The sequence below is a fragment of the Typopeltis vanoorti genome, chromosome 22 (assembly GCF_054136105.1).
Source record: "Typopeltis vanoorti isolate ZY-2024b chromosome 22, IOZ_Tvanoo_1.0, whole genome shotgun sequence".
Lineage (NCBI taxonomy): Eukaryota > Metazoa > Arthropoda > Arachnida > Uropygi > Thelyphonidae > Typopeltis > Typopeltis vanoorti.
Genome location: NC_143570.1, coordinates 6,953,934 through 6,966,865, shown reverse-complemented (window position 1 = coordinate 6,966,865; position 12,932 = coordinate 6,953,934). Strand labels below are relative to the sequence as shown.

At 34.3% G+C, this 12,932-nt stretch overlaps 1 protein-coding gene across 1 annotated transcript in view; it reads right to left on the bottom strand.

Annotated features, from left to right (window-relative positions):
- Window positions 1-12,932, bottom strand: part of Sse (extra spindle pole bodies like 1, separase) — a 505,458-nt gene that overhangs the window by 162,091 nt on the left and 330,435 nt on the right. The window contains exon 15 of the mRNA XM_090412041.1: window positions 1,443-1,564. Within this exon, the coding sequence (XP_090268167.1) occupies window positions 1,443-1,564 (122 nt within the window). The remainder of the gene's footprint in view (window positions 1-1,442; window positions 1,565-12,932) is intronic.

Genomic DNA, 12,932 nt, shown 5'->3' with positions numbered 1-12,932 from the left:
CTTGAGCTACTGCCGGACATGAATGTGTTTCTGCCGCGTTTAAGGGGACTTTCTCCGCTCCTTCCGATGGGACATTCAGTGATGGCACGATTCTGCAAAGGCCGATAATTCACGAACGGCTCCATGTGGAATCTCTTAGGCATCTCCAGGAAAAGGCCCGCTGTCCGACATCGCAGCACCTACGCTCCTCACTTTCACGAATCACCCATCAAAACTCACAAAAGCAGGAACCAAGGAAAAGAGAGAAAAGAGCTCAATATGGTGCGCATCACCTTATATTCTCCTCTCGTGCACCCCCTTTTTTGCTGGATCCTTTCCATCTGATCCTTATCGTTTATGCCCTTCAGTTGATTCCTTACTCTCCCTTTGCTCTTAGGCTGCTGTTTTCATGGAAAACGTGCTACCGTCACCTTCCGCATAAGCCATTGTCTCTGGCACTATGCTCGACTTGTCACATGTGACCTTCGGACTGCTACTTGTTACCTGTCTGGTGATTTACAGTATAGTAGATAGCTTAATGAGACCAATAATAAGCCAACATTTCTCTTATATAAATTCTAATTTTTTGACATAAATTCTCTAATTTGATTTTCTGTTAGACAGCAATAAATTTCTATACATCACACATAAGGAATACATATTCTCACATATATTAAACAAGCTTTCTTTATTTTCTGCTGGTGTGCAGGTATTTCCTTAAGTAGTTAGATTTTGCATGTTAAATCCTGAATGAACAATTTCCTTGCAAAATTTCTCCATTCAGGATCTAACAAAAGTAAAACAACTATTCAAATCTGGTAAGTATATCAATTTTCTTTACTTCTTTACAATTCATTTTGACAAAACAATTTCAATAATGGGCACATTACAAGTGCTGACAATGCATGTTATGAAACTAAAACTAATAAACATACTAACATAAACAATATGTAAAAATATTCAGAATTTTAAATTATGATTATTTTTACAGAGGTCATGCCAGTAGAATTACTGGTGATTAAATCTTTGTTTCTTTTAGTTTACTGTGTGAAATGTAACTCAGCTTGTCCTTGTATATACTCCAGATGATGACCTTAATATGAAGGTTGAAACATCGGGGAATTAAAATAGTTATTTATAACATGGTTGTAAAGTCCATAATTTCTAAAATGGAAGAAATCGTTACCTTTATTTTTATTTTTTCAGCCTTCTTAATTTTCAACCCCACCCCCTTTTTAAGTCAGATAATCATATATGATTCTGAGTTATCTTTCTGGCTTGTTTGATTAGACTTCAAGAACTTTTCATCTGGAAACATATGTACTATGGTTGATCAGTTACTTAATTAGCTGATGTTCAATAATATACAAATCATGCCATCTTATTTTTCATATTTTTTTAAAATTTTCACTTCCTAATAGTATAAAACATTTCCAATTACCAAATTAAAAAATTATAACTACCTTTGATCCCAGGAAGAGGCCTAGTATGATACATACATCTGAATAAAGTGGATAAGGTGGGTGATGTTTAATAACTGAAACAGCCTTCTGCAAATCATGACAAATTTTCTCTAGTAGTACATCTATAATAGAAAAGGGGAAAAAAATAATAATATTGGTGAAATAATATTGTGAAAAAGAAATATGTGATCCAACTTAATTTGAAATTATCTGCATTTACAGTTAATGAAAAAAAAAAAAATTCAGTAATCTGTATTCTAAAGATCAAATATGTGAAAACTGTTTTTGACAACATATATTATTTATAATCATTGAAAAAAAAAAAACATATTATGCTGTAAAACCATAATAATATATACTCTGGTGATAAGGCTTCAAGACCTTAATCCTGTTTAATAGAGGTCTGAAATAGCTTCAAAAAAAAAAAAACTTTTTTTTTTTTCCATTTTGTCTTTGGTTTCTAGAGCAGGGAAACCAGATTATCTAATCCTACCCCCATTGTTACTTTTCTAAAAAAATGAACATGTCATTTATAGAATTCACATTAAAAATAAAAAAAAGTAACCGATATTACAGTGGACCTTCTTGTCTTAGATACTGATGTAACTCTACTCAGTCCAAACCTTTCTACTGGGATTAAATTCAAGAAAGCAAAGACACAGTCCAGTGCACCTTAATGTATGCTATTATATAACCGTTAATTAAAATTTAGTGTATTTCAATGCTAATTTTATTTCATTACTACTGTTCAGTTTTTGGGCATGAATTTAAAAAAAAAAAAAAAATTATGCGTTTAAAAATGGTTCTGCTATTGTATGATTTCAAATTAAAAATATCTATTACTGATGAAGCATAAACCATAGTGAAAAAAATTATGAAAAAAACAACATGTGCTCTGCATTTTTCACTATGGTTCTTACTGGAAATAGTGCTATGAACAATACAATCCACAGAAGCACGATGTCAAAAAACAAGTATGCTTGTGAGATATGACTATCAATATAACACTACAGTAACTCACATAATATCTATAAAGCATTCATGAACATTAAGTTTCTGTAATGCATTGAAGTAGACTCAATATGCCCGGAACGGTGGTGTCAGGGTGATATAGCAGGCCCTGCGGTATCGTCAGTCAGTGACTCTGTTATAAAGAAACTCAATGCAGAAATTGCTTGAATATTGCTACCTGGAATGTAAGAGGATTGAATATTAGTATACTAGGAATAAGTGAAACTTTTTGGAAAGGATCATCAGATTTTGAGTCGAAACTTCCAAATGGCAAGATATATAAAATATATACATCCGATGGTGAAATATCAAGAAGAGGTGTAGCGTTTATTGTAGAAAAGAAAACTAATAAAAACATTATCCTAATCAAAAAATCAGATAGAGTAATGGTGATTCTAGTGAAATCTAAACCTAGAGATATGCTGATCATTCAAGTATATGCTCCTACAAAATAGAATAAGGAAGCAGAAATAGATATCATGTATGATGAAATAGAATGGTGTATAATGGAAGCTGGAGGCAAGAAAGATCGAGTTATTTGTGCTATGGGTGATTGGAACGCAAAAGTTGGATCAGAGACAACATCTATACATGTGGGTCCATTTGGACTAGGAATTTGGAATAAGAGAGGGCAAAAGCTGATTGATTTCTGTAGCGAGCACAGTCATAACTAACACTTATTTTGAGCAAAAACCAAAACCAACAGCACATTACACATGGGAAAGTCTGGATGGAAGATACAAAAATCAATTAGACTATATTGTAGTCAGTAAACGTTACTTCAATGGAATACAGAACTCAAAGGTGATGCCAAGTGCTGACTGTGGATCTGATCACAGACTGGTCTTAATGAAGATGAATATTCGCCTGAAAACAATAAAATTTAAAAGAAGTCAACCCCTAAAATGGGATCTGCAAATGGCACAAAATCCAATAATAAAATCAAAATTCAATGAAAATATTTCAGAACTGCTGTCTGCACAGTTGCAAAACGAAAATGAACCCTCTCAGTGGAATAGACTACAAGCAGCTATCATAACATGTGCTAAAAACCACATCAATAAACAAGAAGAAAGAAAGAAAAAAACCATAGCTAACTCAAGAGGTGATCAACCTTATTGATAAAAGAAGAACATGGAAAAGAGGAGCAAATGAAGAAGAAAGGTTAAGTTATAAAACTATAGATAAAAGAATCAAACAGTTATGTAAAAGATTGAAAGAAACCTGGATAAACAGGCAGTGCACTGAGATAGAAGAATTACAAAATAGGAACAAAACCAGAGAAGCATTCCTGAAAGTAAAAGAACTTAATGGAAAAGCAAAACGTACAGTCTAATAACATCAAAGACAAAGATGGAAACATACTCATTGATAAGGAAAAGATAAATGGAAGATGGGTGGAGTACTTATCAGATCTCTACGATGATGATAATGATAACATGTTTGATGATTCACGACACCTTAAGTTAAACGTAACACATACCACTCTACCCACAAGAAAGAAGGAAGAACAAGTAATTAAGAATCTTCCTAATAATAAATCCCCTGGGTGTGATAATATTCCAGCTGAGCTGCTGAAAGCTGTGACTGGCAATAATAACTATTTAGTGGAATCCATTCAGGACATCTATAAAACAATACAATTACCTGAAGTTTTTACAACATCCATCTGCATACCAATTCCAAAGAAACATAATGCACAAAACTGTGAGCCTAATATCCCATGCATCTAAAATTATTTTAACCATTCTTAACAAACAAATTGAAAGAGCCATAAGCAGTGAATTGAGTGAACAACAGAAAGGCTTCAGAAGAGGAATGGGAACCATTAATGCTATCCTGGAACTAAAAATATTAATAGAAAGATCACTTGAAAGAACCAGGAACATTTACATATGCTTCATAGACGTTCAGAAGGCTTTTGACTGTGTAAAACATAATAAAATGTTCAATATATTAGATAAATTACACAAAGAAGATCATGTACTTAAGATTATAAAAATGATTTACACCAAACAGAAAATGCCTAGCTGTTTAACAATGAGACTTCTGTAGTGAAAATAAAAAGGAGTTAGACAAGGTTGTATCCTTTCACCATATCTAAGATTGTTGCATTTTATACAACAATCTTAGATATGCTGATGATACCATTCTAATAGCAGAAAACAGAAACAAATTAATCAAATTACTGCAGCTACTAATCGAAGAAGGTAAAGAATTTGGATTAGATATAAAAGCAAAAAAGACCAAATTTATGAAAATCTCAAAAGAAAGCAGATATCCGAGCCAGAAATATTCATAAACAATATGAAAATTCAACATACAACAGAATACAAATATTTAGGCACCTACTTTACTGCAGATGGAAAGCAAGATAAAGAAATAAAAATAAGAACAGTCATAGCCAAAGATGCATTCTGGAAAAATAAAGATCTGCTCAGAAGTTCTGTGAGTATCGAGACAAAGAAAAGAATGATAAGAACATTAGTGTGGCCAATTTTCACATATGGAAGTGAGACCTGGATATTCAAAAAGAGAGTAAGGCAACAGATAATGGCCTTTGAAATGTGGTGCTATAGGAGAGCTCTGAAAATCCCATGGACAGAACATGTGACAAATACAGATGTCCTAGAGAGAGAATGAGAACACAGAGATCTTTATTACAGAAAATGATCCAGAGAAAGATGAGATTGGCAGGACATGTACTGAGAGGTTCAGCAGGACAGAAGATACTAACAGTTTTAGAAGGAAAAATTATGGGAAAAGGATCAAGAGGCAAAAAACGAAGGACGTGGCTTGAAGATATAAGGTCATGGACAGGATCACATGGCTATGCAGAAACAAAAAGGAAAGCCACCAACGGAGAGAACTGGAAGGACATGGTGCTGCACCCTCTCACTGAGGAAGCTACATGAAGAAGATTGCATTGGAGGAGGACAGTGTGGGGGAAAGGGTGTGGTGCAGTACTAATAAAAGATAATTACTAAATAGGACTTTCTCAAGCATACAAAATATAAACACTAAATATATTATGCATTTTACTGGATTTATTTTTTATAATACCATCAGGCACAAAAAAAGCAATCAAGAGCAATTCAATGTTACATTTCTTTGTAATATTTTTCAAACTTTTGCGTTGAAAAACCACATAATGCACTAAGCATCATTACCAAAAACCTTGCAATCTATTGTTTCATCAGGACTTTCCAAAATCATGTAACTCAGTTTTCTAGTTCCAAGTTAAAAGTTCCAAAATTTCAAATTACTAGAGCACTTCCATAGGTGATCATATTTATACTTTATATATTAGTCGAAATGATGCCATTTAAAAAAAAAAAAAAAAATAGACTGCAGAGAAATGTATAGACACATTTAATGCTGATTTTCTTCACGTGAGAAAAATAACCTAAAGAACAGGACTTTTCTACAGGTACTTTCCTTATTAGCATAATAATAGCCTAGCATCATTAAAATTTCTCCTGAGGAAAAAATAAAAAGGAAGAGATTTAGAGAAGCTTGACAGCAATATTACATAATAACATTATTCCAAGTTTCCTCACACCACAGCCAACATAAAAAAAAAAAAAAAGTCACTCAGTGATGCTCTTTAAGTGAAATGCACATCAAGTTGATCCACAAAGTGATTAAAGTGATCTTAGGGAAATTAAAACAAGCACTTATATCAAAAATTCAAATTAAGTGTTTGTCTGTTCTCACTGGTTTTTCCATCTTGCTACTGGTACTCTCTCTCTCTCTTCCCTTTTCATTCATTTTATCTTTTTTTTTGTTGATGTCTTTCCACCCCATATAAGTGCTCCATCCATTTCTTTTTATGTTCTCTGATCATTTTATTTAAACTATATATACCATACCTTCTCTTAAACCCATTCACAATGGATGTATTCACTACTTCAACAGGCAAACTGTTCCAATCACAGTTTTGTGAGAGAAAATTCTAGCTCTTATCTTTTTCCTAACCATGCACATAAACTTAACTTCCATGGGTGCCTCTTTGTCCTCTCTTCATGACACAACGAAAAATTTATCAATCAATATTCTGTACTGCCCTCTCAAATGTTTATAGATCTCTATCATATCACCCCTCTTTTTCCTGTCTACCAGTGTCTGCGGTCCATATACTCTCAATCTATCCTCATAATCTAAATTCCATAATCCCGATATCAACTATGTAACTCCTTTGCAGCCTTTTCAAAGCTTCTTTTTCCTTTTAGAACCCAGCAGACCATATCTGTACACAGTAGTCCAGGTGTGGTTGTATCAAGGTCTTGTAAAGAAGCAAAATGACTTCCATATCTTCACATGCCAATGTTTGTTTCAATATTGCAATTATCCTCTGAGTTGTATTTGCAATTTTGCTGTGTCCCTTGAAATTTCTATCTGCCATAAATACAAGATTTCTAGCCTCATCATTTACTACAAGCATAAACCTACTATGATATGCTGTCGAATATCCCATCACATCTGTCAGCAACCTACTTATCAAAGCCAACAATTTACATTCCAATCCTATATTCTCCAGTTTATGCAACAGCTTTTCATGTGGTATCCTATCAAATGCCTTACCAAAGTCCAACAGCATATCAGCTCCCTTTATCCAACTCAGTTGTAACATTATAAAATATGAACAAATTGATCAGATATGACCTTAATAAATTCATGCTGTTTCTTACAAAGTGTAACTTGTTTATCCAACCATTTCTGTATGTGAGTTCTTATTAACTTCTCTAAAATCTTCACAATCAACTCCAGAGATACTGAGAGGTCAATAGTTACACACGTACCACCCTTGGGCAATGGGATTATTATTTTCATGTTAGATGCTTAATGGAGTGAAACAGCACTGAAAGGATTAAATATTAATCTGAAAAAGAATTAAAATATTATTTAATTCCAATATTTCATCAATCACTGAGACATCTTCATGGAGTACAATATGAGACTTGTAACAAACATAGCGTGTTACAAGTCTCATATTGCACTCCCTGGCAATGTCTCAGTGACTGGGATGAAATATTTGAAGAATTAAATAATATTTTAATCCTTTCTAAGTACTGTTTCACTCCATTAAGCTTCTAACATGAGTTTCACCCAGCACTTAAGACTTAACACAGGGATTATCATCCACTCTTTCCATTCTTGTGGGATCTTTCCTGAGCTAAGACTCAAATCATATAAACATGCAAAGGGCCAAACTAGTTCGGATGAACATTTGTCAGCACTGATATTCCATTTGGTCCTTCTGCCGAATTCTTATCCAGGTTAGAAGAGTTCTAGAACAACAACAGCTCTAAAACCTTCTCATTCCCTTCTCTCTCTATCAAATGCAGTGGAGCACTGTGTACTATGTTAAGTATACCAGGTTAATAGATCTTGGCAAAATGAGCACTCATTATTTGAACTATTGTGTCTGCTTCTGATACAAGTTATTCTTCTTTATTCATTCTTTTTTTTACTTGTAGCATAAATATAATATTCTTCTGAGTTTCCCTTTGCATGCACAGCCATTTTTTTTTTTTTCTTACTCCAACTTAATGTTCATACAATATTCATAACTTTTCTAGCCTGCACTTCATATGTTTCATAAGTCATCTCATTCTCACAATATTCCTTCCAGATCATCATCTTCTTATGAATCTCTTATTTAATAGGATTGCACATCCATTTCACTCCCATCTTATTTTTTCTTCAAACTCCAGGGACACATTCAGATACTGCATCATTTAAACCTTCCCATTCAGTAACTGCAACCATGGAACCAAAGATATTATTCTCCTGAGTAAGTCATAATTTCAGACTTTTAGTTCAGCATGTAACTTGCCTTGATTAGAACATCCATATAGTTGGCTACTTCCCATGTTAACCCAGCATGATCACTGGGTTAACATGGGAACAAAACAGTTGCATCAATAACTGGGACAACCTTCTGACACTATGATCAACTCTAACACTCTTTTTCCTTGAGTTGCTTCCTTCACATGCTTGAGACAGTTGTCTCATAACAGTTAAAATAAATTCTCCTTCCTTTTCATCATGAGTTTTCACTGTTACCGAATCAATATTCGGATAATTCAAGTCATCCATCATAATTACTCATTTAGTACCTATTAGGATATTAATTTGGCAATGCATTTTTTAATCCCCAGCAAATGAACCATGAGGTCTGTAGCAAAACCCCACATATATTTTATTGTTAGCCTCCACTTCACACCAAATAGCCTCAAATTCACTGTTACATGGGACATTATTACTGTTATTGCTTTTGTGAGTTTCATTCAAACTGGACTCAAGTAATCTGCTGATGTTGTTGTCAAGTCTGTTGAACTTTAAAGTACAGCTTTTCTATAGGATTATTATCAATTTTCTGTAGAGCAGTGGCAATTGCTGAACAAGAATAGATATGGGCAGGTATTAGTTTGACTCCTGGACAGTTCTTGCATATTTCTGAGCTAAGTAATCTGATATAATTAGTAATACCTAACCTCTGCTTCTATCTCTTCTGTTCTTCCTAAAAAAATACTATACCCTTTACACTTGTTTCTAGGTACTCCATCTGACTTTGAGTGCCAGGGTTCACTAATGCCAATAATTTTAGGCTACAACATATTAACTAATGCAATAACTCAACCACTTTGTCTCTAATGTTCCTCATTTGTATATAAACATAAAAAGTTGCCTCCTTGCTTTATCTTATACATAAATCTACAGTCTGCTTGGTCAAAATGGGCAACTTTCTCTTTCCCCTTCCCAGACACACTCAAAATGCCTGAACCCAAAGAGTAATCCATCCCTCCAGCAGATTTGTAACCATGCTCATCGACATTAATATCACTATAATGTCTTCACATCCTAGCTGAACTTATATGCATCCTTAGCATTTCTCCCAAGATGATCTATCTTGTTTCTCTGACTCTCTGCATTAGGTCTCATTCCAATAAATAATTTCACTAAGCACATGATGACAAATCCATTCAAGCACAGGCCAATTCTCTTATATTATATGGTGAGAAAAAAAAAAAAACAGTACTGAACCTCGACCCCCCTTCAGTACATGTGCTATGAGATTTGTCGTATTCAGTATTTTGTGTGTGCGTGCATGCCATACTGTACATGCCTTTTCTATCATCAAACTCACTCCGCACACCCAAAAATTCACCCATTTTTCTATATAACCTGTGCATTGAATCATTTGCCATCAGAGCAAGGTACAATAATAATGAACTTCTTGGTTCATTACTATTGTACCTTGGCAATAAACTAACCATTTTTATTTTCTCACTTTTCTTTCTTGCATCAAAATTTTATATCCTCTCTCATACCAAATTCATTGCTACTTTAATCATTAATTCCACAAACACTGTCTGTTTTACTTTTTCTTTCTTCTGCTGTTTTCACATTCTTTATTTTGGCTTCTGGGAAGTTTCATTGCAGTGAATCTGCCATCAAGCAAAAATTTAATTATAGAATCACCATGCCATATGACTTCTTTCTTCTTATATTTTAATTAACTTATCTTTTATTTATCTCAGGGACTCATTTCCAGTGAGCAGGGGCAGAACCCCAGGTATCTAATGCTTGATCAAGCCTTCTTCACATAATATATATCTTTTATATTATCTGTAGACTAGTCCCTTCTCTCCTTTTCTTATTGCTCCTTCCCCCATGCTATTAGAGTCCTGGTCCTCAAATGAGGACCAGGGTGCATCTTTTCTGGCTTTTTGAATTCTTTTCTTCACAGCAGTGGAAATCTACCTTCTCTCCCAGGTATATGCCTTGCATAGAGTAGGCTGCACTTCCACAAAGCCTAGTCAGCAAGAAGGGATTAGACAAAAATCCCATCTAACATGTATAAAGAAGGCCATAGAGCCCAAAGCCACGATGGGCATATAAAAGCACAAATGTGACTCTCTCTCAACCACATAAGAGAACAGACTTAAAGCTTTCGGGGAGGTTTGCTCTTGATGAGAAACACCATAACAAACTAAGACCATAAAATCTAATAGAACTAATTACAGAAAATTATATGTGTACCTACAACAGTAGGTCATTATTAGAACCAACAAGACTAGAAGAATTACTACTGGAAGCAGAAATTATAAAATGGGACATCACCGGATTGAGTGAAGCTCGGAGACTTGGTGAAAATAGTATCAATCTAAAGATTGGACATCTACTCTATAGTTATGGTGACAACCCAGGGAGGAAATGGCTTTTTAAATACCTATTCCATAATAAAAGATCAAATACAACAAATAAAGTATGTCATAAACAGGATTGCAGAACTCTGCCTTTCAATAAATAAATGTTATAAATTAAGAATTATACAAGTATATGCACTAACCTTAGACCACACAGAGGAAGAAATGCATTTTATGCAACACTAGATCAACTAATAAACAGCAATGATATGTTCTTTAAAATCTTGATGGGAGAATTCAATGGTCAAGTGGGTGTAAGAGATGCACATACAGTAGCAAATGAAAAATACAGAATGTATGAGAGGAATGAAAATGAAGAAAGCTTGGTAGATTTTGCTGAAAACAGAACTATTATATATTATGAATTAATTCTAAATTATAAATTCATAACCCTTAAAGATGAAAATGGAATATTAATTAAAGATAAAAAACAGATCATAAGAAGAAAATCCTTCTATGCCATTTTATACAATGATTCCCAAGAACTTACAATATGAAAACAAAAATGTAATAACCCAAAATGTAAGAGGAAGAAATAGGCACTGATGTTTTAAAATAAGTTCAGTATGCAATTGGTATCATAAGTAATGGAAAGACACCAAGTAAAGATGAGTTATCAATAGAAAGTTCTGAAAGTACGTGGTGAACCAGTCATGATTACATTAAGTAAACTTTATACATCATACCAAGATAGAAGAGAATACCAAAGAGTTACCAATTATATATTTGGTTTAATCCTTTATCCAAGTGTAAGCAAACAAATTTTGCACCTGAAGTATTTTCAGGCGTGGGGAAACTTGTGGCAAAGGTGGTATAACTTCTCATCACTTGCTGAGTGACTAAGGCAAGTGATGAGAAGTTATACCATCTTTGCATTGAGTTTCCCAGTCCTGAAAATACTTCAGGCACAAACTTTGTTTGCTTACACTTGGATAAAGGATTAAACCAAATATATAATTGATAGCATAGCCAAGTGAAAAAACTTCCATCAACTATCTCTAATCCAGAGAATTTTAATAATAAGATGTGACACCTTTTGGCAACTCGAATATGGAAATATGACTTCTCCATTGCTTCCACCTTAGTATTACCATCTCTGGGTCTAGCTCCCACTGATGAGACCTCAATAAAGGTCGAAACCCAGTGGATTTTGTGGGGAAATGAGACTCACTTTCACCTGACCAGAGCTGTAAATACCCATAATTTCTGGGTATGGGCTATGCAAAACTGCATGCAATCCAACAAATTCCATTGCATTTACCCAAAGTTACTGTCTGATGTGGGTTTACAGCTTTGTTTATCATTGGACCATTCTTCTTTGAGGACATTTGCCAGTCGAGTCCTGTGATCTGCTCAGTTACTGCCGAGGGGTATTGTGATGTGATAAAAAATTTTCTTGTATCACAGCTACAGCAGTGCCTGTAAATGGATTCAGTCATTTTCATTCAGGATAGGGGCCTCTCCACACATCGGCCAATTTCTACGTGAGGTTCTTTGAGAACATTTCACAGAAGCCAGAGTGATTAGCCATGCATTTACCACTGCATGATCACCTTGTTCACCTGATCTAATCTCCTGTGACTAAACATACACAAGTAATCACGGTAATAAGATTTTTAATAAGTAAATATTTAGTCCTAAGTATCATAGGACATCTTCAGTACAGTTAATTGAAACAATACTAGGAATGACAAACAGTTAGGGTGCATGCTTAAAATGGAATCCCTCTAGGCGTGTCATAGAATTAAATTAAAATATATCTGAAAAAAAAAAAAAAAAAGATTACATTAAAATGAGATAACATTTAAAATTATTTTACACAATTTAGAATGACAATTTGCCAGACTTTAGGGATAGTAAGAACATCATTACAGTTCAAATTAGGTCTGTGAAGTAGAGCTTCAGCACTTGATTTATATAACCATTCATGTTTATATGAAGATCTATATAGAAGTTTGGTTTTCTTCCAATGGATCCTATGGTTTGGTTTTCAATTCTGTGTTGGGCGAGACCAGATTTCTGAGGTTTGATGAGACGGATAAGGTCTTGATGTTCTGACTGTCTGTCCATAGTAGGACAATTTACAGGAGCATGGGACCTCGTAAACACCAGGTAGCATAAGAGGTGAGAGTTTGTCTTTAGGAGAAGGTAACCAATTGTGGATTTGGTTGATTGGTTTGTAGGTAGCAGCCATTCTCTGTCCTCTCATAGGCCACTCAGCATCATCAATTTAAAATTCCACAGTTTCACGCAAAAATAATTT